Source organism: Mobula hypostoma, chromosome 6, assembly GCF_963921235.1.
Source record: "Mobula hypostoma chromosome 6, sMobHyp1.1, whole genome shotgun sequence".
Taxonomy (NCBI): Eukaryota; Metazoa; Chordata; class Chondrichthyes; order Myliobatiformes; family Myliobatidae; genus Mobula; species Mobula hypostoma.
In genome coordinates, this window is record NC_086102.1 from 7,119,616 (window position 1) to 7,145,404 (window position 25,789).

Here is a 25,789-nt window from a genome sequence, read left to right on the forward strand (position 1 = left end):
GTGTTGAGTTTGTCACGTTCTCCCTGTGACCATATGAGTAATAACCCTGTGTGCCCTTGTTTTGTCCCATATCCCAAAGGCATGCAAATCAGGAGGTTATTTGGCTACTGGAAGACAACAACGATCATCAGCCTTCCCCACCATCTGGGCCATGCCATCTTCTTGCAGCTGCCTTCGGGGTCTATGGGGTGTCCAGGGATGGGGAGCACCTCTGCTGAGGGGCTTGTTGTGTCTATTCCAGGGCAGCTCACTCACCTTTGGTCCCCACTGGACACACAGCTCTCACCTGTGGCTCCAAGTAGCTGCTTGCATACAACATCAGCCACACCCCGATACACCGCTTCGACAGGCCGGCTAATCTACGTAAGGATAGCTGGCGGCCTCATTCCCTGGTGAGATAGGGATATGCCTGTCCCAGCATGCGACGTCATCTCTGGTGGACCGGGCGGATGAGATCTACAGGCGGTTCTGCAACGCTCCACGGACAGCGAAGGGCAGGACGAGGCACAGAAGATGTCATGGTCATCCACTGCATTCAAGGAAGACCCCGGTTTGTGAGGCTTGTTCATACAACTGGACCTGGACTTTAGATATCTAGAAAGTGGAACTGTTCCGGTGCAACAGCTTTAGCACCTTAAAACCTCTACTGCACAGTTTTTGCCATCATTGGACACGACAGACAACCACCACAACTACCACCATTGGGCAGGAGGTACAGAAGCCTAAAGTCCTAAACCACCAGATTCCAGAACAGCTACCGTACACCTCTTCATTCAGAATAGAAATCAAGTTTCTTGCCACTTACATATATGTCATGAAATTTGTTACTTTGCGGCAGCAGTACAGTGTAATATATTAAAAATTACCGTAAGTTATAATAAGACATATATAAAAATAAGTAAGTGGTGCAAAAAGAGAACAAATTAATGAGGTAGTGTTCATGGACCATTCAGAAATCTGATAGTGGAGCGGAATACCATTACAATACCACTAACCACTACAATACCATCACCATGGTACTGGAGTGGTTCGTGCAACACTATTATAGGGCAGGGCATCAGAGTTCAGAGGTCAATTCTGGTATTCTCTGAAAGGAGTTTCTTTATGTCCTCCATGTGGAATGCGTGTGTTTTCTCCAGGTGCTCTGGTTCCTCCCACAGTCCAAAGACGTACCGGTTACCAGGTTAATTGGACATTGTAATTTGTCCCGTTCTGGTCGCCCCGCAATAGGAAGGATGTCGCGGCTTTGCAGAGGGTACAGATGATGTTTACCAGGACGCTGCCTGGTTTAGGTGGCAAGAGACTGAACAAACTTGGGTTGTTTTTTCCCTGAAGCAGCAAAAGATGAGGGGAGATCTGATAGCGCATAGAGTAGACAAGGAGTATCTTTTATTTCTCAGAGTAGAAATGTCTAATACCAGAGGGCATACATTGAAGGTGAGAGGGGGTAGGGGCAAAGGGGATGTGAGGGTAAGTTTTTTATAGAGTGATGGATGTCTGGAATGTGCAGCCTGGTACGGTGGAAGAGGCAAGTACATTTTTTGTCTTTTAAGAGATGTTTAGGTAGGCATGTGAGTATGAGGAAGATGGAGGGATATGGACATAGTGTAGGTAGGAATGATTAGTGTTTGGGTGGTTTTGATTTACCTTTTAGCTTCTTCAGCACAACACTGTGGGCCAAAGGGCCTGTTCCTATACTGGACTGTTTTGTGTCTATGATTAGATTAGGGTCAAATCGGATTTATCAGGGATTGTTGGGCAGTGTGGCTCGAAGGACCAGAGGAGCCTATTCTGCAATGTATCCCTAAATTAAAATTTTTTAAAAATAAAAGTGGTCTTACCTTTCTTATTTCTCAGTTCCACCCATAACGCCTCACTAGACAAGTTCTCCAGTCTGTCCTGATTGAGCACTGCCGTGACATTTTCCCTGACCAGTAATCCCACCCCCTCCCCCCTTAATCTCTCCTGATCTATCACGTCTAAAACAACAGAATCCCGGGACATTGAGCTCATCCTGCTGGAAATGCAGCATCTCCAAGTTTGCGGATGACACAAAACTGGGCGGCAGTGTTAGCTGTGCGGAAGATGCTAAGAGAATGCAGGTGACTTGGATAGGTTAGGTGAGTGGGCAAATTCATGGCAGATGCAATTTAATGTGGATAAATGTGAGGTTATCCACTTTGGTGGCAAAAATAGGAAAACAGATTATTATCTGAATGGTGGCCGATTAGGAAAAGGGGAGGTGCAACGAGACCTGGGTGTCATTGTACACCAGTCATTGAAAGTGGGCATGCAGGTACAGCAGGCGGTGAAAAAGGCGAATGGTATGCTGGCATTTATAGCGAGAGGATTCGAGTACAGGAGCAGGGAGGTACTATTGCAGTTGTACAAGGCCTTGGTGAGACCACACCTGGAGTATTGTGTGCAGTTTTGGTCCCCTAATCTGAGGAAAGACATTCTTGCCATAGAGGGGGTACAAAGAAGGTTCACCAGATTGATTCCTGGGATGGCAGGACTTTCATATGATGAAAGACTGGATCGACTCTCTGGAATTATACTCTCTGGAATTTAGAAGATTGAGGGGGGATCTGATTGAAACGTATAAAATTCTAAAGGGATTGGACAGGCTAGATGCAGGAAGATTGTTCCCGATGTTGGGGAAGTCCAGAACGAGGGGTCACAGTTTGAGGATAAAGGGGAAGCCTTTTAGGACCAAGATGAGTAAAAACTTCTTCACACAGAGTGGTGAATCTGTGGAATTCTCTGCCACAGGAAACAGTTGAGGCCAGTTCATTGGCTATATTTAAGAGGGAGTTAGATATGGCCCTTGTGGCTAAAGGGATCAGGGGGTATGGAGGGAAGGCTGGTACAGGGTTCTGAGTTGGATGATCGGCCATGATCATACTGAATGGCGGTGCAGGCTCAAAGGGCTGAATGGCCTACTCCTGCACCTACTTTCTATGTTTCTATCTGCCTTTCCTGTGATACTTCTTGGATTGAGATATATGCAGTTTAGAACATTAGTCCCACTGCGCTCAAACTTTTGATTCCATACCTTGCATGAAGGCTTAATATCTTTTTCCAACAACCACTCCACTATCTGTTCTGGCACTCTGGTTCCCATCCCCCTGCAACCCCAGTTTAAACCACCCTTCCCCCTCCCCCCCATGCATATACGTACTTTGAACTTTTGACCAGAATCACCGGAGCGGCTGACGTTGGATGTTATTCTATTCCTGCCTGTGGAATCTTGTTGTACACTGTTTGTCTGCTGAATCTCCAGTTCTATAACGGTGACTACAGTTCAGCGACAGCATGGAACTTTGGGGGAATCTCCTCAGGTCATGAAAGGTGTTATATTAACGATTTTGTTTGAAAGCACGCGGTGAAGAGTGTCAATCTTTCAACAAATCGGGCACAGTTTAATCATTTAAACTCGCACATTCTAAGTTACTAATCCTCCACAGGAATGGAAACAAAACCCTTTCATAAACACAAGAGATTCTGCAGATGCTGGAAATCCAGAGCAACACACACAGTTGCTGGAGGAATTCGGCAGTTCAGATAATATCTATGGAAATGAACACACAGTTGATGTTTCGGGACAAGACGCTTCATCAGGACAAGCTAGAAGGTGATAGGTGAAGCCAGGTGTGTGAGGGAGTGGGGGATGATGTAAGAAGCTGGGTAGTGATGGGTGAAAGAGGGAATCTGATAGGAGTAGAGCGTAGACCATAGGAAAAAGGGAAGGAGGAGGGGACCCAGGGGGAAGGTGATGAGTAGGTGAGGAGAAGAAGTGGGCAATAGAAAGGGAAGGGATAAAATACTGGAAGGAGAATTTCCATCATGCCGTCAGGTTGGAGGCTACCCAGACACAATATGAGGTGTTGTTCCCCTACTCTGAGTGTCCTCATTGTGGCAAAAGAAGAGGCCAGGGACTGACATGTCGAAACGGGAATGGGGAAAGAAATTAAAGTGGTTGGCCACCAAGAAATTCTCCATTCGGCAGATGGAGCCAGAGGTGCTCAATAAAGCAGTCCCCAGTTTATGTTGGGTCTCACCAATGCAGAGGAGGCTGCATTGGATACAATAGAAACCCCAACAGATTCACGTCTCTTGGTCTGGATAACTCTGCAGACAGGAGGTTGATGAACAGAAACTGCAGTTCCAAGCATTCTTTTAACAGCATTTCCACTGAGGCTGGGTGAGACTAACTGGAGATCATGGGTTAAGGGTGAAAGGTGAAATATGGAAGGGGAATATGAGGGGAACTTCTTCACTCTGAGGGTGGTGAGAGTGTGAACAGGCTGCCAGTGCAAGTGGTGGATGTGGACTCAATTTCAACATTTAAGAAAAATTTGGATAGATACATGGATGAGAGGGGAATGGAGGGCTATGGTCCCAGTGCGGGTCAATGGGACAAGGCAAAGTGATAGCTTGGCATGGACTAGGTCCTGTTGCCTTGCTCTAGTACTCTATGACCCGATAACATTTAAATCAAGTATAGCTTGAGGTTTGTACGAGGATTTAAAATTGCTAAAGTTAGCATTCATTGAGCCCACATTCCATTCTAACCTACAATATCAACTCTCCAAACACAAAGGGTCCCAAGCTGAACTTTCCACCCAGACAAGAGATCAGAACACAAATGAAACAGTTGTTCCCATTTCCTGCCTCTCTCCCATGATCCCTGGAGTCCAAGTATTCGTCTCAGACTTAATTCAAAACTCTCTGAGGGAATAAATTCCTTCTTTTGCTCTTGATGAACAGAAAACCCCTGACTGTGGAATTATGCCCCTCAGTTCTAGAGTGGGCTTCTCCATGAGCAAAAACAGGGATGCATAGGAAGTGATGGATACTGCCTAGTCCATCACAGGAAAAGCCCTCCCCATCACTGAGCATATTTACAAAGCACACAAAAAAGGAGCATCCATCAAAAACCACCCACTCCCATGCAGGTCATGCTCTCTGTTCCTTGCTACTATCAGGAAGCAGGTAGAGTCACAGAGTGATAGTGAAGCACAGCACAGAAACTGGCCCTTTGGCCCATCTAGTCCATGCTGAACCATTTAAACTGCCTACTCCTATCAACCTACACTGGGACCACAGCCTTCAATATCGCTACCATCCATATACAGTACCTATCCAAACTTCTCTTAAATGTTAAAATCGAGCTTGTATTCACCACATGCTGGCAGACCATTCCACACTCTCACAATCTTCTGAATGAAGAAGTTTCCCCTCATGTTCTCCTTTCACCCTTAACCCATGACCTTTGAATGCAGTCCCATCCAACTTCAGTGGAAAACGCCTGCTTGCATTTACTGTATCTACACAGGAACCTCAGGTCCCACTTCATCAAATTCAGGAACAGTTATTACCCCTCAACCATCAGGAGATGAGTTATTAACTTCAAACTTTCTGCATAATCATTCAAAGAGTTGAACTGCACGTGCATGTAATGAGAGCTGTATAACTCATCTCCTTCCACCTTAGGCCACAAACTTATCAATCACCCCTGCTGTGGACCACTTTCTGGAGGTCCAGGACGTCGACTTCTACAAAGAAGGGATCCGTATGCTCCATGACCGCTGGACTAAGTGTGTAAATGTAGGAGGGGACTATGGTGCTAGGTTTTCTAAAATTGACTCCTTCTACTTTAGACCACGAACTTATCAATCACCCCTCGTAATTTGAAACTTTCCTTACAGCAAGAAACCAAAGTTGTCACTGATAACTGTACTACACCATCTGCCTACATTTTGTGCATACTTTTGGTTGCCCTGTTACAGGAAAGATGTTACTGAACTGGAAAGAGTGCAGAAAAGATTTTTTCCCAGGAATTTGCCCGGAGTTGGAGGTCCAAGTTATAGGACAGGTTGCGTAAACTAGGACTTTATTCCCTGGAATGTGGGAGATCTAGATAATAACAGGAAGGAGAAACATTTCCCTTTCAGCGTTGCACTCCACATAATGTCACACGCAAGGACTATCCCGAGTGAATCAGCCCTTATAGCCATTGTATACCATGTAATGTAACAGATCATACAGTTCTGAGCCAGGGTGAATCATCTCTTTTTTTTACCCAGCATAATCAGTGGAAAGAATATCACATTTAGAACATACTTTGCTTGAATTAAAATCAGATCCATTATCAAGAATAACAAAAGACGCACAAATTACTCCAATCACACAGGAACATCTTTTGGATCAAAATCAACAAGTCTGCCTCTCCATCTTCTAACCGCACACAAACCTGGTTTGACAACCAACAGTAACGAAATCCCAAGTGCAATGAGAGTGAGGAGATGCCAACTGGACTGTTGCAAGGAAAACTTGATGCTTCCATTTGAACAGTTTATAAGAAACTCACCCTCAAACTGATTGGCTGGCTTGCAAGTGATTTTCCCTCACACACTCAGACCACTTTCCCTCTAGACCACTCACACTTTCCCTCCAGACAGCCAGCGCCAAGCTTTGACAAGAGTCCTTTTCCCCACACGTCAACTTCAGAAGCAGATGTCTCACACACAAAGACATGAAACTGGCTTGGACGCCTCCATCATTCAGTGACCAGCGACAGCTAGGTGGCCACAGTGAAAAATCATCACCAAACATTGTACTATCAGAAGGTGGTAATTCACCAGCACCCCATCCAAGTACAGAGGTCAATTCTCCCAATGATTGCATCCATTAAGAGTTTTTACTTCCATTTACCAATCATTGGTCTCATGGAAAACACAAGCCACAACAGAGGCCCAAATCTCACACCAAAGCAATTCAACTGACCCAACCCAGCGAAGCAACAATGACAGCATGGATTATCAAGTGTCCATGAAGAGGAACCATCATCTACTTACTTGCCACCTCCAGCGAGGCATTGTGGCTGACGGCCTCCCCCAGGTAGTTCCTGGCCACGCAGACGTAGCTGCCCTCGTCCGGCTTGCTCCTGCGCCCGTGGACGATGCGCAGGAAGAAGAGGGAGCCGCTGGGCAGCAGCATGCGGTGGGAGCGGGAGTCGTCCTTGTCCGTCTCCACTCGCTCCCCATCCTTGTACCACTCGATGGTGGGGCTCGGCTTCCCCTCCGCCTTGCAGTTCAGCGTGGCCGGCTCCCCCTTGGAGACGATCAGGTCGGAGGGGTGCTCTGCGATTCGGGGCGGGAAGTCCTCCTGTCGGAGTCGGGATCCTGGACGAGACGGGAACAAAACAATTAGATTCGAGGTTCAACATTCCTTTATTATCAAAGAATATATAAGTTATACAACCGTGAGATTTGTTTGCTCACTGCTAGCCAAAAAGCAAGAAATCCAAAAGGACTCAATTAAAAAGATTTTAAAGACTAACACGATGCGCAAGAAGAAAGAAGAAAAGTCATGTAAACAATTGAAGCGAACAACAGCATTCCGAACCAAACACTGGAATTTGTTTTTTCTTTCCCATCTCACTGCTGTAGTTCACTGTAGAATGTCAACTGCCCTCCACACAATTCCACCTATACCTCATCTCAACTGTACCTGCCCCTCCACCTATCTTTACAACATCTGCAAACTTTGCAACAAAGCCTTCAATTTCACTCTCCGAATCATTGATATATAATGTAAAAAGAATTGGTCCCAACACAGACCTCTGTGGAACACCACTAGTCACCGGCAGCTAGTCAGAAAACCCCTTTGTTCCCATTCTCTGCCTCCTGCCAATCAACCACTGCTTTATCCGTCCTAGTACCTTTCTTGTAATACGACGGGCTGTAATCTTGTTAAGCAACTTCATGTGCAGCACCTTGTCAAAGACCTTCTGAAAATTCAAATAAACACCCACTGACTCTCCTTTGTCTTTCGTGGCAGTTATTTCCTTAAAGAATTCCAACATATTTGTCAGGCAAGATTTCCCCTGAAGGAAATATGGCCTATTTTATCATGTGCCTCCAAGTTCCCTGAAATCTCATCGTTAATAATGGTCTCCAGTATCTTTCCAGTCACTGAAGCCAGGCTAACTGGTCTACAATTTCCTTTCTTCGGCCTCTATCCCTTCTTAGAAAGTGCAGTGGCATTTGCAAGTTCCCAGTCCTTCAGAACCATTCCAGAATTTGGTGATTCTTGAAAGATTATTACTAATGATGAGATTGGGGGTGGACAGCTATGATCACACTGAATGGCAAAGCAGATTTGACAGGCCATGTCTCTTGCTCCTTGTTCCTTCTGTTCTTGTTTCACTTGCATCTCTGAGGGTGAGAGTGCCTCACACCCACTCACTCCAAAGTCAGACACACAAAATACTGAAGGAGCTCAGCAAGTCAGGCAGCATCGATGGACAGGAATAAAGAGTCGACATTTCAAGCTGAGAGCCTTCACCAGAACACGAATGCAGGGTTATATAATAATGCCCATTTGTCACCTTTCTCATCAACACCAACCATCTTACAACTGGTGAAGCATGTTCAGTGTAGGAAATGGGTGCCCACCAAGGTCCCACTGACAGCAATATGATGACAACACTTGTTGCTGGACGGCAGACAGACTCTCCACTATTGACTGGAAGCTTTTAGCAGAATCAAGCTGCATCTGTTGTCTCTCAGCGCTGTGGTCCAGTTGATCAAGATCCCACTGTAATCTTCACAACCTTCTTCAACGTCCATTAGAACAACTATTTCAGCTACATCATGGAGAGGGAAAGAGAGATTGAGAGAGAGAAGAGATTCAAGGAGAAAGATTGAGAGAGAAAGATTGAGGGAGAGAGAGAGGGGGAGGGGGAGAGGGGGAGAGGGGGAGAGGGGGAGAGGGGGAGAGGGGGAGAGGGGGAGAGGGGGAGAGGGGGAGAGGGGGAGAGGGGGAGAGGGGGAGAGGGGGAGAGGGGGAGAGGGGAGAGGGGAGAGGGGAGAGGGGAGAGGGGAGAGGGGGAGAGGGGGAGAGGGGGAGAGGGGGAGAGGGGGAGAGGGGGAGAGGGGAGAGGGGGAGAGGGGAGAGGAGAGAGGAGAGAGGAGAGAGGAGAGAGGAGAGAGGAGAGAGGAGAGAGGAGAGAGGAGGAGAGGGGAGGGGGAGAGGGGGAGAGGGAGAGAGAGAGCGCAAGAGAGAGAAAGAGAACATAGAACAGGAACACAGATACAGGCCATTTGGCCCACAATGTTGTGCCAAACCAGTTAAAAAGCAAACCAAAAACATCCAAACACTAATTCCTCCTTCCTACACAATGTTTATATCCCTCCCTCTTCCTTACATCAATCTGCCTATCCACACATCTCTTATAAGTTTCTTATGTATTTGCCTCTTCCCCCATACCAGGCAGTGTGTTCCAGGCATCCATGATTCTCTGAGTAAGTGTGGGAGGAGAGTGGGTTTGAGCTAGGGTCTGGAAGTAAAAAGCCAAAGGCCTCCTCTTGTTCTGCAGGCCCTTTTGGGTCTCTGATGAGCCTCACAAGTAGGGGGACGTACAGAGGAGCAGCATCACTGTTGGTAAGGAATCAATATCTTCATGGGAAACCCAACAGATTTCTACAGATGTACTGTGGAGAGCATTCTGACTGATTGCATTATAGCCTGTTATGGAGGCCCCAATGCACAGGAACACAAGAAGCTGCTGACAGTTGTAGACCCAGCCAGTTCTGTTGCAGACACAATCCTTTTTCCACTGACGAGGACATCGACAGGAGGCTGTGCCTCAAGATGGTGGCATCCATCACTGAGAACCTCCCACATCTGGCTCATGCCCTCTTCTCATTGCTGCCATCAGGGAGGAGGTACAGGAGCCTGAAGGCACACTCAGTGTTTTAGGAACAGCTTCTTCCCCTCCACCATCAGATTTCAGAACAGTTCATGGGCCCATGAACAGCACCTCATTGTTTCACTTTTCCACCATTTATCTTTGCAACTCAGTAATCACACTACCTTCCGACTTAATTAATTAGAGATACAACACAGTAACGACTTGCACTACCCAATTACACCAAGTGACCAATTAATGTACCAACCTGTACACCTTTGGAGTATGTGAGGAAACCGGAGCACCCGGAGGAAACCCACATGGTCACGGAGAGAACGTACAAACTCCTTACCAACAGCGGTGGGAATTGAACCCGGGTCACTGGCACTGTAATGATGTTCAGCTATCGAGATACCCCCGAACAAAAAGTGCCATGCATTATGTATTATGTCGGTGATAATAAACCTGACACGGGGCTAGAAGATTGTGTACGTGCATGGGTGGGAGGGAGGAACGGGGCTTGTTTTGATTCTGTTGTTCATGGGGCTAGAAGATTGTGTACGTGCGTGGGTGGGAGGGAGGAATGGGGGTTGTTTTGATTCTGTTGTACGTGCGTGGGTGGGAGGGAGGAATGGGGCTAGTTATGTTGCTTGTGTTCTGTGTTGTCCTGCAGAGCATTGTGGACATGCTATATCGGCACCGTAATGTGTGGCGACCCTAGTGGGCTGCCCCCAGCACACCTTTAGGTGTGTTGGTTGTTAACACAAACAACGTATTTCACCTAATTCATTTATTGAGATACAGCGTGGAACAGGCTCTTCAGCGCTTCGAGCGGCGCTGCCCAGCGACCCCAGATCTATCCCCAGCCTAATCATGGGACAACTTACAATGACTAATTAACCTGTTAACCACTACGTGTTTGGACTGTAGGAGGAAACCAGAGTACACGGGGGAAACCTACACATTCTATGGGGGGGGGGGGGACAGAGAGACTCCTTACATAGGATGCTGGAATTGAACTCTGAACTCCGATGCCCCAAGCTCCAGTAATGTTGCGCTCTACCGGCTACACGCCTCGTTTGTTTTTGTTTCGATGTACGTGTGATAAATCAGTCAGAATCTGAATCTAAATCTGAACCAGTGAGAAAGGCAGTTTCAGGCTTGCCCGTGAAAGGGTTAACAGTAATTGAAGAGCTGTGTTGCCGAGAGCCTGGGAGTGATTTGGCAGATACTCTATACATTATGCTCATTGTTTAGTTTACAGTAAGTGCAGTGTCAGTCTCATTTTCCTTCAATTTGATTTAGTGGATTACAACAAAATAGAAATGTCACAGAGTTAATTAAGATAGTACGAGATGGTATAACCATCTGTAAACATCCCTGCTTTTCGAACTTCCAGTGAAGCCACACAAGGTCCAAAGTATTCTGGAGACACCAAATTTTTTGTCCGCTCAGTCATACAACACCAAAGATGGGCCCTTCAGCCCATCTAGTCCATGCCTATTATTCTGCTATTCCCATCGATGTGCACCTGGAACATAGCTCTCTATAACCTCGCACCATGTACTTATCCAAAGTTCTCTTAAATGTTGAAATTGAATTGAACTCCACCGTTCCCACTCACATCCCCCTTAAATATTTTCGCTTTCACCCTTTCACCTATGACCTGAAGTTCTAGTCTCACCCAACCTCAGGAGAAAAAGCCTAGATTTAACCTATCAATACTATTCATAATTTTGTATACCTTTATCAAACATACTCTTATTCTTCTGCGCTCAGGGAACAAAGTTCTACTCTATTCTACCTTTCTCTATAACTCAGAACCTCAAGGCCCCACAACATCCTTGTAAATTTTCTCTACTCTCTTTCAATCTTATTGATAACTTTCTTGTAAGTAGATGACTCGAACTGGACACAATACTCCAACAATATTTGTCACCAATGTATTATACAATTTCACCATAACATACTGTATTCAGTACTTTGATTTGTGAAGGCAAATGTGCCAAAAGCTCACTTTACAACCCAATCTACCTGAGACATGACGAATCAATAACAACAGCAACTGGGTCATATAATCAGCTAATGGGTGCTAGCTGTGCTCAAATTATCTGAAGCACTTACAGTTTTCTATTGTCTGTTGAGTCCATTGGGGAATTTCTTGGTTGTACGATTTCTTGGAAGCTTTAAAGAGGATGCAAAGATTGACCAGGATGCTGCCTGGATTAGAGAGCATGATTTATGAGGATAGGTTGAGTGAGCTCGGGCTTTTCTCTTTGGAGTGAAGGAGAATGTGAGATGTGACTTGATAGAAATGTCTAATACCAGGGGGCATAATTTTACGGTGACTGGATGAAAGTATAGGGGGAATGTCAGAGGTAAGATTTTTACAAACAATGCCCTGTCTTGGTTAGGCAGATGGATAATAGAAAATGGAGGGCTTGTATGGGAGGGAAGGGTTAGGTTGATCATGGAGTAGGTTAAAAGTCTGGCACAATATCATGGGCTGAAGGGACTGTACTGTAATATTCTATGTTCAATAAGGCAGAATTTGACTGTTTATAATTTCTCCTTAAATTTGGCAATTTATAGAGCGACCAAGACAAATGATGAATAATGTGATTCCCAATCAACATACCAGCACATTTTCAAAGCCTGGCTCATTCCCACTGCGACGGCAGCAGAGCTATAAAGGCACTTACATCACATCACTGCCTAGCTACAACACCCACACATACGACAATCAATATCGCAGAGGCAAAATCAGCAGATCAACCACTTCAAACATTACTTTTGCGCCTCTCTTCACAGATGCTGTCTGACCTGCTGAAACTATATTGTTTTTTAAAATTCAGGTTTCAGCACTTGCAGGTATTTTTTTTTTACTTTCATTTATAGATGGGAACAGGTCTGTCACTGGAAACACTGGGGTGTGTACCAGTTGGGATAGGTCCGTCAGTGTATAACACCAGGGTACAGTACCAGTGCAGATGGGTCTGTCACTTGCTGCTTATTCCTACAGACCCCAGCGTTACATTGCTTCATTTGTTTCACACATGTACGTACACAGAAACACACACCGAAAGGGTGTGCTGGAGGCAATGCACAACCGTCACCTCACATTCTATCACCAACATACCATGCCCACAATGTCACAGAACTACCCGAGCAGAAACAAGAGAAAAGCAACAAACCCCGTTTCTCTCTCCCACCCAGGCTGTCAGTCCTCCAATCCCAGGACGCTGGCTTTGTCCTCCATCCTCCAGCAGACATCTGGCCTTTGACTTCCCCAGTGGACTTGTAAAGTCGCAGATTCAGGACTCCTACCTTCAAGTCTCAACTTCAGGACTCTAATCGATCTTTGGGCCTCGATCTTCAGTATTGACCCAGTACTCACCAATGATGATGAGTGAGGAAACTGGATGTGGACACTGAATACTAAACCTTGAACTTCAGTGTAGCCAACTCACGTAGCAAGGCAACCAATGGTTCTTGTTTCCCCTGCCTGCATGGAAGTCCGATCACAGAATCCACTGATGACTTACTGACCCTGAGGGATCACTATCCATTTTCCTTGCTGGTCTGCTGGCCCAATATCTGATCACAAACGTCTTTTATTGCACAACCATGTTAATGGTATAGAGTGGAGGCCTAGACTCCATCCTGACCTCTAATTCTACCACATCACTGTCCCTAAACCCTAACCTAACCTCTGACTCCCCTTTCTGTTCCCCAAACCATCCCTTTATTGGATTAGACTAACCCTAATGTATAATTACTTTTTCTTTGCAGTTTAACAACCTATGCCTGTTAGTATTTTTAGAATTCTTTAGATGTATGAAGCTGTTTAGTAGGTTTCCTAGTGGTCACAGTACATATATGCAATTGTTCAATGTACCTCCTCGTGGTTACAGTTGTATGATCCTGCTTCGCTGGTATTGTATTATTTGAATAGAGTCTATCTGATTGGTTAACTCTTATCTATAAATTTGAATGGAACATTTCTTATCTATGGTATAAGAAGGGCTGAACATGCTGGCTTGCCATCTTTTTCTGTTCTTTGTTCTTAGTTTCTTGACTCCTGCAACTCTATGTTTCCAATTCCCTTTGTTCTTCTTGTGCTTTATGCCTCTTTCTTGACTTCCAAAAGAATCTTGGCTCAAATATGTTAGAATTGGAACAGCTATGAACATAAACAACAACTAAGGGTGAGCGACGACCACGATGGAGACCGCCGATCAGCATCTTCTTGACCGGAAATCTTCCTGCCCCTGAATAGACCATAGAACTTAGTACATAGAAATTTACAACACATTACAGGCTCTTTGGCCCACAACGTTGTGCCGACCATGTAACCTACTCTAGAAGCTGACTAGAATTTCCCCAGCATATAGCCCTCTATTTTTCTAAGCTCCATGTACCTACCCAAGAGGCTCTTAAAAGACCCTGTTGTATCCGCTTCCACCACCACCGCCAGCAGTGCATTCCACCCACCCCCACTCTCTGTGTGAAAAACTTATCCCTGACATCCCCTCGGTACTTATTTCCAAGCACCTTAAAACTATGCCCCCCGGTATTAGCCATTTCAGCCCTGGGAAAAAGACTCTGCTATCCACATGATCAATGCCTCTCATCATCTTGTATACCTGCTTTTAATCACTTTACTCTTGGTGGCCATATCTTCAGTTGTGTGAAACCCAAACTTCTCTCCTCTTTAAAACGGACTTTTATAAAGACTTTGGTCATGATTCTCCACATCTCCTTAGAAATAACTTGGGACAGATTCCCTTCAAATTAATAAATTCAATTGCCTATATGTAACTCACTTCCACATTCCAATGGCAAAACCACAAAACATGATGAACAGCAACATCTGTTTACCGATGATAGGAAAATCAAGACTTAATAAAAAATGCTTGGCAATAGACCGATGGAGCGGAAATGAAAAGATGGTTTCTCTTCTCCATTCAAAGGGTTGTTGGAATTTAGGTCTGCTCTCTGTAAGCACAGTGTCTTCAGATTGCACGAGAAACTTCAAAAGACAATTTATAGGGTCACAGCATTTAAGTGGGAATGTGGGATTACAGGACAAAGTACCTGCATTTTGATATCTCATTTTAAACGTTTCTCTGCACCTCCAAGGCATTTTACAGGAAAGGAAATGGCTTTCAAGTGTCATAATAGCATAAGAACCAGGATTAGAATTCGGCCATTCTGTCCATCTAGTCTGTTCTGTCATTCAATCATGGCTGATTTATATTCCCTCTCAACCCCATTCTCCTGCTTTCTGCCTGTAACCTTTGACACCCTGAATAATCAAGAACCTATCAACCACCACTTAAATATACCCAATGACTTGGCCACCACAGGTGTCTGTGGCAATGAATTTCACAGATTCACTATCCTTTGGCTAAAGAAATTCCTCTTATAGCTTCATTCTAAAGGGACATTTTTCTATTCTGAGGCTGTGTCCTTTGGTCCTAGACTACCCCACTACAGGAAACATCCTCTCCACATCCACTCTATCTAGGCTTTTCAATATTTAGTAGGTTTCAATGAAGTTCCTCCTCATTCTTCTGAAACATCTTCACTTTCTTCTCTTTCTTCAAAGGTTAAGTCTGTCATCGAACACTCTTAACAAAGACAGGCAGATGTACTTTAAATAAAGTCATACACCATTCAACCCACTCTGCCTGTGCTAACAACCCATATTAATCCCAACTTCCAACATTTGGCCTGCAGGCATCTAGAGTACTGTGCAAAAGTCTTAGGCACATATATATAGGGAGGGTAGATAAAACTTTGGCGCAGTACCGTCTTTGTCAATGTGGAGCAGAGAGCGAGTTTGTAAATCTGATGGGAGCAAAGGATATTAGGAATGGTGAAGGCAGAGCACCACGGGAGGGCTGTGGGACAGGTGGCAGAGAGGGAGTGCCAGGTGCAGAGGTTGGTACTGGTTCAGACACACACAGCCAAAGTCATTTGATTCCAAACTCAGCAGGCCAGGCAGCCTCTATGGAAAAGAATAAACAGTCGATGCTTCAGTCTGAGACCCTTCATCAGGAGTGGAAAGAAAGATGAGAAGTCAGGGTATGAAGGCGGAGGAGGGGAGGAAGAAGTTCAAAGTGATGGGTGATAAGTGAAACCGGGAGAAGCGCAGGGGATTTATTGATCATTACAGAATGTTTCTCTGGTGCTTCCTGCTCCCTCCATTCTCGCTTCCTCTTTTCCCAACTATGATTCACCTCGAGACCTATATCAGAATCAGCTTTATCATCACTCACATACTGTATGTCATGAAATTTGTTTTTGTTTGTGGCAGCAGTACAGGACAATAAATAAAATTACTGCAGTACTATGCAAAAATCTCAGGCACCTAGGTATATGTACCTCAGACATTTGCACGGTACTAAATGCCGGGACAATTCAGCGGTCATCTGGACACTTAAACACTGTCAATGACTCTGTCTGCACCACTCTTTCTGGCAGTGTGGTCTGAGTAGTCACCACTGTCAGTTCCCTCTCAGTCTCTTGAACTTTACCTTAAATCCATGTAATCAATTTGCACATATCCCAGCTTTGGTGAAGTTTTCTGCAGTCTACCTTCTCCATATCCCTTCTAATTTTATACAGCTCAGTCATGTCCCCTCTTAAACTCCTCTGCTCCAAGCCTAGTCTCTCCAGCCTCTCCTCATAACAGTCACAGTAATCACTGGGGCACAGGAAGATCCCACAAACAGCACTGTGTGGTTGATCGGATCATCTGCTTTGATTGATGTTCGGTGTGGGATGAATAGTGGCCCAGAGCACTTGACACAACTCCCTGCTTTTCAGATTCAAATTCAGATTTATTTATCACCTGTACATTGAAACACACAGTAAAATGTTCAGTTTGCATTAACGGCCAACACAACCTACGGATGTGCTGGGGGCCGCCCGCAAGTGCCGCCACACATTCCTCGGGCATCTTAGCATTCCCACAATGCTCAGGAGAACAACATAAACAACAACAGCAAAACAAGTCCATTTCCTCCTTCCCACACACTGACAGGCTTCTAACTCCAGGACAAGCTGCCTCTGGGCCTCGACCAGCTCTTTGAAGTGATCTCATTACATTCACGACAGAGCAGACACAGCCCTGGTATAACTTCCCCCAGAATGTCATATGCTTCAATGGCACAGAAACCCGTCAAAGTGGCCCAAAGAATTTACGAAGGTACTGCAAATGCAGAAATCAGAAGCAATGCGCAAACTGCTGAAGGAACTCAAGTTCCAGTTCAAGTTTAACTGTCATTCACCCATATATGAATGCCCATGAATACAGCCAAATGAAACAGTGTTCCTCTGGGGCCAAGGTGCAAAACACAACACCAACAGTCACACACAGCACAAAGCACATACGAGGGGTGATTGATAGTTCATGGTCTAAGGTAGAAGGAGTCAATTTTAGTAAACCTAGCACATTGTTTTTCCTACATTTACACATTTAGTCCAGCGGTTGTGGAGCATACGGATCCCTTCTTTGTAGAAGTCGGCATCTTGGACCTCCAGAAAGTGGTCCACAGCAAGTGTGATTGATAAGTTCGTGGCTGAAGGTAGAAGGAGATGAGATATTAGCTTCAAATTTTCTGCATTTTCACACAAAGAGCTGAACTGCACATGCATGTAATGAGAACTGTATAACTCATCTCCTTCTACCTTAGGCCACAAACTTATCAATCACCCCTGCTGTGGACCACCTGGAGGTCCAAGACGCTCTCGTTACATGCACGTGCAGTTGAGCTCTTTGAGTGATAATGCTGAAAGTTTGAAGTTAATAACTCATCTCCTTCTACCTTAGGCCACAAACTTATCAATCACCCCTGCTGTGGACCACTTCTACAAAGAAGGGATCCGTATGCTCCATGACCGCTGGACTAAGTGTGTACATGTAGCAGGGGTATATGTTGAAAAATAAATGTGCTGGGTTTTCTAAAACTGGCTCCTTCTACCTTAGGCCACAAACTTATCAATCACCCCTCGTATAACACAGTAGTAAACGTACAAAACTATACGTGACATGGCCTTGTATAATATTCACCTTAAACTCATATACAAAACACAAAGCTAATATAATATACCCAAGTCCCTGAGTCCATTGACGTTGTCGGCAAGAGCAAGCCTCAGGTGTTCGCAAACAAATGCAATCCAGCTTGTTGTTCACCGAGTGAACAATGGAGGGCAGCACTAAGAGGATGGGCCAGCCCCCAATCTAGCATGGATGCTGTGCCACACTGATTCCAGAGTCACCTCTCCAGGTGGTTGTAACAGGCGACACTGTGGCATAAGGCCTGGCCTGCAGTGCAACCAAGGCCACGCAGATCCCCCACTCTCAGTCCTACCATCAAGTACCTTGGGGTGTGCCGGGATGACAGACTTGAATGGAGCGCCAACACAGAGGCTGTGTACAAGGCCAGAGCCACCTCTACTTCCTGAGGAGACTGAGGTCCTTTGGAGTATGCAGGCCTGGCCTTCACATGTTCTACCAGTCTGTTGTTGCCAGTACAATCTTCTGTGCGGTGGTATACTGGGGCAATGGCATCAACATGGGTGATGCCAACAGGCTCAATAAACTGATTAGAAAGGCTGGCTTTATTATAGGAGTCAAACTGGACACACTGGAGGCTGTGGGAGAACAAAGGACCCTACAGAAAGCCCGGGCAAAGCTTGACAATGTTTCTCAGTCTCTGCATACCACCTGGGCTGAACAGAGGAGCACTTTTAATAATAGACTAAGACAACTGTGCTTCCCCAAAAAGTGCTATACAGTATGTGGTCATTCTTACCCCGGGCCATTAGGCTCTATCATGAGTCAACCTATAACTGGGGAAATGATGCAACCCCCCCCCCCTCAGTTACGCCCTGACGAAGGGTCTCGGCCCGAAACGTCAACTGTACCTCTTCCTATAGATACTGCCTGGCCTGCTGCGTTCACCAGCATCTTTTGTGTGTGTTGCTTGAATTTCCAGCATCTGCAGGTTTCTTCGTGTTTGCACCCCCCAGTTAAGACTGTTTGAGGCAACTTATTTTTTATTCATTCTTATTTCCCTTCTAATATTTGTATATCTGTGCACTTGTAGTGCTACTGTGAGACTGCAACTTCCTTTGGGACCAATAAAGTATCTACTTCAATCTATCTAAAGCAGTCAACCGGACTTGCAGCATTCCACAGTACCAATGTCCAGCAGAGCTTTGCAATCACAAGAGAAGTGACTACGAGAAGCATTTACCGTTTGACTGCACACCAACTCTAATGCCCATCTGTACCAAGCAGCAACATGATTCGCACTAAGTCCAGCTCCTCCACCAATGATAATCTCATTGATGGGATAGACCAGTAGTACTCGAAGATTTTGGATGTCCATCATTCTCTTGATATTGTGAAAAAGATAAATCACCTTTGGCTGGCCCCGCAAAGGCTGCTGTGTCCAAGCATGCCGCCATCTTACCAGAAACTCACTGGGAAGTTCATTCAGACGATTGAGGGGAGGTCTCACTGAAACCTATCGAATCCTGAAAGGCCTCAGTCAAGTGGAGGTGGAGTGGATGTTTTCTGTAGTGGGAGTCTTACACTAGAGGGCATGGCCTCAAAACAGAGGAATGTCTATTTGGAACAGAGATGAGGAGGGATTTTTTTAGCCAGAGGGTTGTGAATTTGTGGAATTCATTGCTGTGGAGTTCAAGTCACTGGGTATATTTAAGGCAGAGATTGATAGGTTCTTGACCAATCGGGATATGAATGGTTAGGGGGAGAAGGCAGGAGATTGGGGGTGAGAGAGAAATAGATCAGCCATGGTGAAATAGCAGAGTGGAATCTGCTCCTACGTTTTATGGCCAGGCAACATTGGTGGGTGGGAAATGGATCGTTGATGTTTGGGTCAAACCCCTTCAAATGACTTTGGTGGATCTGAGTGCAGAAATGCTGGTGATTTCTAAGCTCTCTTGCTTTAGAGGAAGAAGCAATGAAGGGAAGGATATAGACAATGTGTGGGGAAGTGGAATTATTAGGAAGCCTTGGTTTAATTAGTTCATGGTGAGTCAAAGATGCTGTTCTGTGCAGTACTGTGCCATATGTTCTCTAATCTCCATTCCATGATCTACATTCTGTGTTCTATATTCTATCTTCAACACAGAAACCTGCTGCTACCCTCAAAGGTGTCGAACCGGCGCAGCAACATGGATTGCAGAAGCTTCCCACCACAATAGACCCAGTTGTTGCAAAGGCCCCTGATTGCAGGATACCTCCTGACTGCCGAGAACCTCAAAGCACAGTCGTCCCAATGGCTGCAAGCAGCTCAAAGTTCAGTAAACTACCTTCTGATCCCAGGCAAAAATGGTTCTACTTGAAGTGAAAAAGAAACGGGAAACAATTTAAAACAGACTACTAAATAAAACTTAAATAAAGGAGTGAATACAGTACACTATTTATTATACTCCCCCTGAGCGTAAGGGTAAACACGGTTCTAAGGTCTAAACAGCTGAATGGTTTACAGCAGTAACTATTTCCTGGATTTATTAGGCTAATTATACCGTGCTCTATTCACCTATTCACTGGCTGAGTTTAATATCAGTGACTGAAATTGGGTATTTAAGGGATTAAGGTTGAACAAATTTCTTTGAGAATGGAATGCATCCAGATTTATTTGTTTTCTGTCAAGAACTCTGGAGCTTCTTTCAACCACTTACACTAACCTGGACATATTGGTCCACGGTGTTTAGACCTGCCAGGTTGTTCCTCTGAGAAACTTTGTCTGCAAACTTGACAAATTCCTCGTTTCACCTTCGATTCCCATCAATTCCCCCAGATTCTACCGCCCAACTATATAGATTTTTATTTATTTGTTTAGAGGTAGAGTGTGGAGCAAGCTCTTCCAGCCCTTCGAGCAGTGCTACCCACCTACTTCACCCTACCTAATCACAGGACCAATTAATCTTCCAACCAGTTTGTCTTCGGACAGTGGGAGGAAACCTGAGTACCTGGAGAAAACCCAAGCGTTCCATGGGGAGCACATATAGACTCCTGAGAGATGCCGCCAGAATTCAACTCTGAACTCCAAAGCCCTGAACTGTAATATTGCTAACCGCTGCTCTACCATGATTAATCGCAGACAGCATCGCATCCAAATGTATCACTGTTTGTACCGCAACTTCTCTGCTCAAGGCCCCAAGAAATTGCAAGGAGTTAAGAACGCAGCCCAGTCCAGATTCCCCTCCATTGACTCTGTCTGCACTTCCCACTTCCTCTGGAAAGCATCCATTACATTCAAGCAACACACACACAAAAAGCTGGAGAAACTCAGCATGTCAGGCAACATACATGGAGATGAATAAACAGTGAATATTTCCGGCCACGACCCTTCAGCAGGATGGACTGGAGAAGAAGGGGGAAAGATGCCAGAATAAGAAGGTGGAGGGAGGTGAAGGAGGAAAAGCTAGAAGGTGACAGGTGAACGTACTGTAGGTGGGTGGGAGAGGGATGAAGTAAATTGGGGGGTGATAAGTGGAAAAGTTAAGGGCTGAACAATAAAGAATATGATAGTAGTGAAGAGCGGATTATAGGAGAAAGGGAAAGAGGAGGGGCACCAGGGGGAGGTGATAGGCAGGGGAGGAGAAGAGGAGGGGAATAAAAAGATGGAAAAAAGTAACAGAACTTGGAGAAATCAATGCCTGTTTTATCAGATTAGAGGCTATCTACATGGAATATGAGGTGTTGCTCTTTCAACTTGAGAGTGCCTATATCCACTCACCCAGTATGTACCCAGTCATTCTCTCTTCTCCACCTCAATGTCAGACAAAAAAATCAAAAGAATTGGAAGGTGTACCACCAGCTAGCTGAAGGACAGCATTTATCCAGCTGTTATAACATTCTTGAACAGATCTCTAATAAAAGATGAACTCTTGGTCTCACAGTCTATCTCATCATGATCCTAGCAGTTTATTTGTCCATTTGCACTGTTCTTTTTCTATAACATTATATGTAATACAACTGTACCACCTTACAATAAAAATTGTTTATTTTAATTGTGCTTTTTTTGTAAAACTTTTCAGTTTTTTCTTGCGATTGAAGAAGATCCAATGTTATGTAATGGATGTAATGTTGAGGCTTTTTCAAGCACTGGGGAGGCCTCACTTGGAGTATTGTGAGCACTTTTGGGCCCCTTATTTAAGAAAAGATGTGCTGACGTTGGAGAGGGTTCAAAGGAGGCTCACGAGAATGATTCCAGGATGGAAAGGCTTGTCAAATGAGGAACGTTTGATGGCTCTGGCCCTGCACTCACTGCAAATCAGAAGAATGAGGGGTAGTCCGATTGAAACCGATCGAATGCTGAAAGGCCTCGATAGAGTGGATGTGGAGAGGATGTTTCTTATGCTGGGAGAGTCGAGAGTGTGTGCTTTGGTTTCCTCCCACATTCCAAAGACACGAGGGTTAGGGCTGTGGGCATGCTATTTTGGCACAGTGACACTTGCAGACCATCCCCCAGCACATCCTTATACTGCGTTCATTGTTGACACAAACACCACATTTCACTGAATGTTTCAATGTACACGTATGTAACAAAGCTCATCTTTAATCTCTTTCATTCTCTGAGATTCCCCACTAGATTTACTACTCTGTTATTTATGATGCCATGGTAACGCTGCGGTTAGCACGACGGCATCGGGGTTTTGGAGTTCAGAGTTCGATTCCTGAGTTCTTTCTCAAAAAGTCCGTCCCATGTGCGTGGGTTTCTTCCAGGTGCTCTGGTTTCCTCCCACAGTCTAAAGACATCCTGCCTTGTAGGTTAGTCGATCATTGTAAATTGTCCCGTGATTAGGCTAGGGTTAATCTCAGTGGTGCGGCTCATTGAGCTGGAAGGCCATGTTCTGTCCTGTATCCTAAAGTAAGTAAATATTCACAGAGTGATAAAGCACTGAAAACGGACCTCCAACACAACTCATCCATGCTGTCCAGCCAGCTACACCCAACTGCCTGAGCCAATCAAACCTCTCCTATCCATGTACTAAATCTAAGCAGCTTATCAAAAACACATGGCAAATAAGATTCAAGATTCAAAGATTCAAAATAAAGAGCATTATTAACATCTGCACACAAACAAGAGAAAATATGCAGCTGCTGGAAATCTGAGCAACACAAGCAAAATGCTGGAGGAACTCAGCAGGCCAGGCAGCACCTACGGAAAAGAGTACTGTCGACGTCTTGGGCTGAAAGCCTTCGGCAAGACTGGAGAGAAAAAAAGGACAAGAAGTAGATTTGAAAGGTGGGGGAGGGGAGGGAGAAACATAAAGTGATAGATGAAACCGGGAGGGGATAGGGTGAAGTAAAGAGCTGGGAAGTTGATTGGTGAAAGAGTCAGAAGGCCATGGAAGAAAGAACAGGGGGAGGCAATGGGCGGGCAAGGAGACAAGGTGAGAGAGGAAAAAGGGGATGGGGAATGGTGAAGGGGAGGGGGTGAATTACCAGAAGTTTGAGAAATCGATGTTCATACCATCAGGCTGGAGGCTACCCAAACGGAATATAAGGTGTTGTCTTCCAAAACTTCCGCAGTCTCTAACGGGATCCACCACCAAGTACATCTTTCCCTCACCCCCACTTTCTGCTTTCCACAGGGATTGTTCCCTACATGACTTCTGTGTCCATTCGTCCCTCCCCACTGATCTCCCTACCGGCACTTAGCCTTGCAAGCGGAACAAGTGCTACACCTGCCCCTACGCATCCTCGCTTACTACCATTCAGGGTCCCAAACAGTCCTTCCAGGTGAGGCGACACTTCACCTGTCAGTCTGTTGGGGTTATATACTGTGTCCACTGCTCCTAGTGTGGCATCATGTATATCAGTAAGACCCGATGTAGATTAGGAGACTGCTTCACCGAGCATCTCGGCTCTGTCTGCCAGAAAAAGTGGGATGTCCCAGTGGCCACCCACTTTAATTCCACTTCCCATTCCGATATGTCCATCCATGGCCTCCTCCACTGTCGTGATGAGGCCACATTTAGGTTGGAGGAACAACATCTTATATTCCTTCTGGGTAACCTCCAGCCTAATGGCGTGAACATTGACTTCTCAAACTTCCGGTAATGCCCCACCTCCCCCTTCACCAGTTCCCGTCCCCTTTTCCCTCTCTCACCTTATCTCCTTGCCCACCCTTCACCTCCCTCTGGTGCCTTCCCCCTTTTCTTTCTTCCATGGCCTTCTGTCTCTTTTACCAATCAACTTCCTAGGTCTTTACTTCATCCCTCCCCCTCCAAGTTTCACCTATCACTTTGTTTCTCTCTCCTCCCCTACCTTTGAAATCTACTCTTCAGCTTTTTTTTCCTCCAGTCCTGCCAAAGGGTTTCGGCCTGAAACGTCGACTGTACTTTTTTCTGTAGATCCTGTCTGACCTGCTGAGTTCCTCCAGCATTTTGAGGGTGTTATTAACATCTAGATCAGGGACTTCCCATGAATGGAAACGTTATCCAATGTTCACCCTAATTAAAGGTCCCAGTCACCTCAACCATCCCATTGGTGAGAGGCCCACAACTAACTACCCTAGTTTATAGAATTTCAACCAGGATTGAGGCCTTCTGTTACTCGGGGTCAACCATGGATGTTGCATCCCAGCTTAGAGACAAGTCAGGGCAGTACATTATGGAGAACAAGCTGTTGCCTATGCAGCACCAACCCCCCTCCCCGACACACAGCTGATGAATCCAAAAGAACGACTGAGACCGATACTGTTCGACACCAGCGGCATCACAGGAGTTGCCAGTCAGTGTTAAATTCAACATGGGACTGCCTTAGGGACCCCGGCTCTGGATTTTTCCGCAGGTTTAGTTCCGAAGCCTTCTCTATGAGTGTGTACAGTCACAAGGCTGTGGAGGTTTGAGATCAGGGCTTCCTTCTCCTAGGTGAGCTGCCAACTGCGGCTGACGAGGCCCATCTACCCGAGGCGACTGGTTTTAAGGCACCAGTAACCCTGCTTTACCCCTTCTCCTGTCAGTAGAAACGGTTCCACCGGATTAGCAGCTAAGCCACATGTGAAGGCCAGGAACTGGACTTGGTTGTCAGAGGCTACCTGAGGTTCACATCATTGGGAGCACTTAATAGGCAGCGGGGGCTTATCTCCACTACCACCACCAGCTATAACAATCTTAAGGAACCCACCCAGAATTATTAACAAAGTGAATTAGTTTAACATCTGCAAACACACACAATGTCTGTTGGATGACTGAAGCTTTTCCTGTAGAAACAATTTACAGATCTATTCCACTTTTTGTGGATTTCTGGTTATATTGTGGCCAGACTGAACTGCGACTGACCTTCATATGGGAAATACTAATGCTGGATGGAATGAACATTCACAGATATGGCACGACATTCCTACTGCTGTGCTAAAAGTCTCCAACAACGGCATGCATCGTCACTTCATCGGACAAAGATGGTCTGAAAATAGAAAATGCTGAAATACAAAACCAGGTAGCAGCTGTGATGAGAGAAACAACAATGATCTGAACACACATCAAAGTTGCTGGTGAACATAGCAGGCCAGACAGCATCTCTTGGAAGAGGTACAGTCGACGTTTCGGGCCGAGACCCTTCGTCAGGACTCATGAGCTGATCTGAACATGAAATGATCTGAACTCTGTCTCTCACTCCACGGATACTGTCTGACCTACTGTGTGTTTCTAGCATCCATGATGGTCTTGGTGATCCTTGACCCACCATCCAGGCCATACTCCCTACTCACTGTTGCCATCAGGAAGGAGGTTCCAGAACCTTAGGTCCCACACCTCCGAGGTTAGGAACAGTTATTATGTTACAACTATCAGGCTTCTGAACTAGCGTGGATAACTTCACTCACCACAACACTGAACTGATTCTACAAGGTATGACTTACTTTCAAGGACTCTACAACTCGTGTCGACAGTTAGATAGATGGTTTTATTTACTGCTTTTGCACAGCTTTTCTTTGGCACATTGGTTTTTTGTCTGTCTTGTGTGTAGTTAGAAACATAGAAAACCTACAGTTGTTCATTAATTCTGTTATATTTCTTTCTTACTGTAAATGTCCA

General features: G+C 45.4%; 1 protein-coding gene across 10 annotated transcripts in view; it reads right to left on the reverse strand.

Moving 5' to 3' along the window:
- The window catches only part of robo1 (roundabout, axon guidance receptor, homolog 1 (Drosophila)), a 708,427-nt gene that overhangs the window by 322,287 nt on the left and 360,351 nt on the right, over nt 1–25,789 (reverse strand). For 9 of the 10 annotated variants that reach the window (XM_063050245.1, XM_063050243.1, XM_063050241.1 and 6 more), the window contains one exon: nt 6,861–7,187. In XM_063050245.1, the coding sequence (XP_062906315.1) occupies nt 6,861–7,187 (327 nt within the window). Of the gene's footprint in view, nt 1–6,860; nt 7,188–25,036; nt 25,174–25,789 lie in introns of those variants that run through there. The other variant, XM_063050248.1, reaches the window with a different exon arrangement.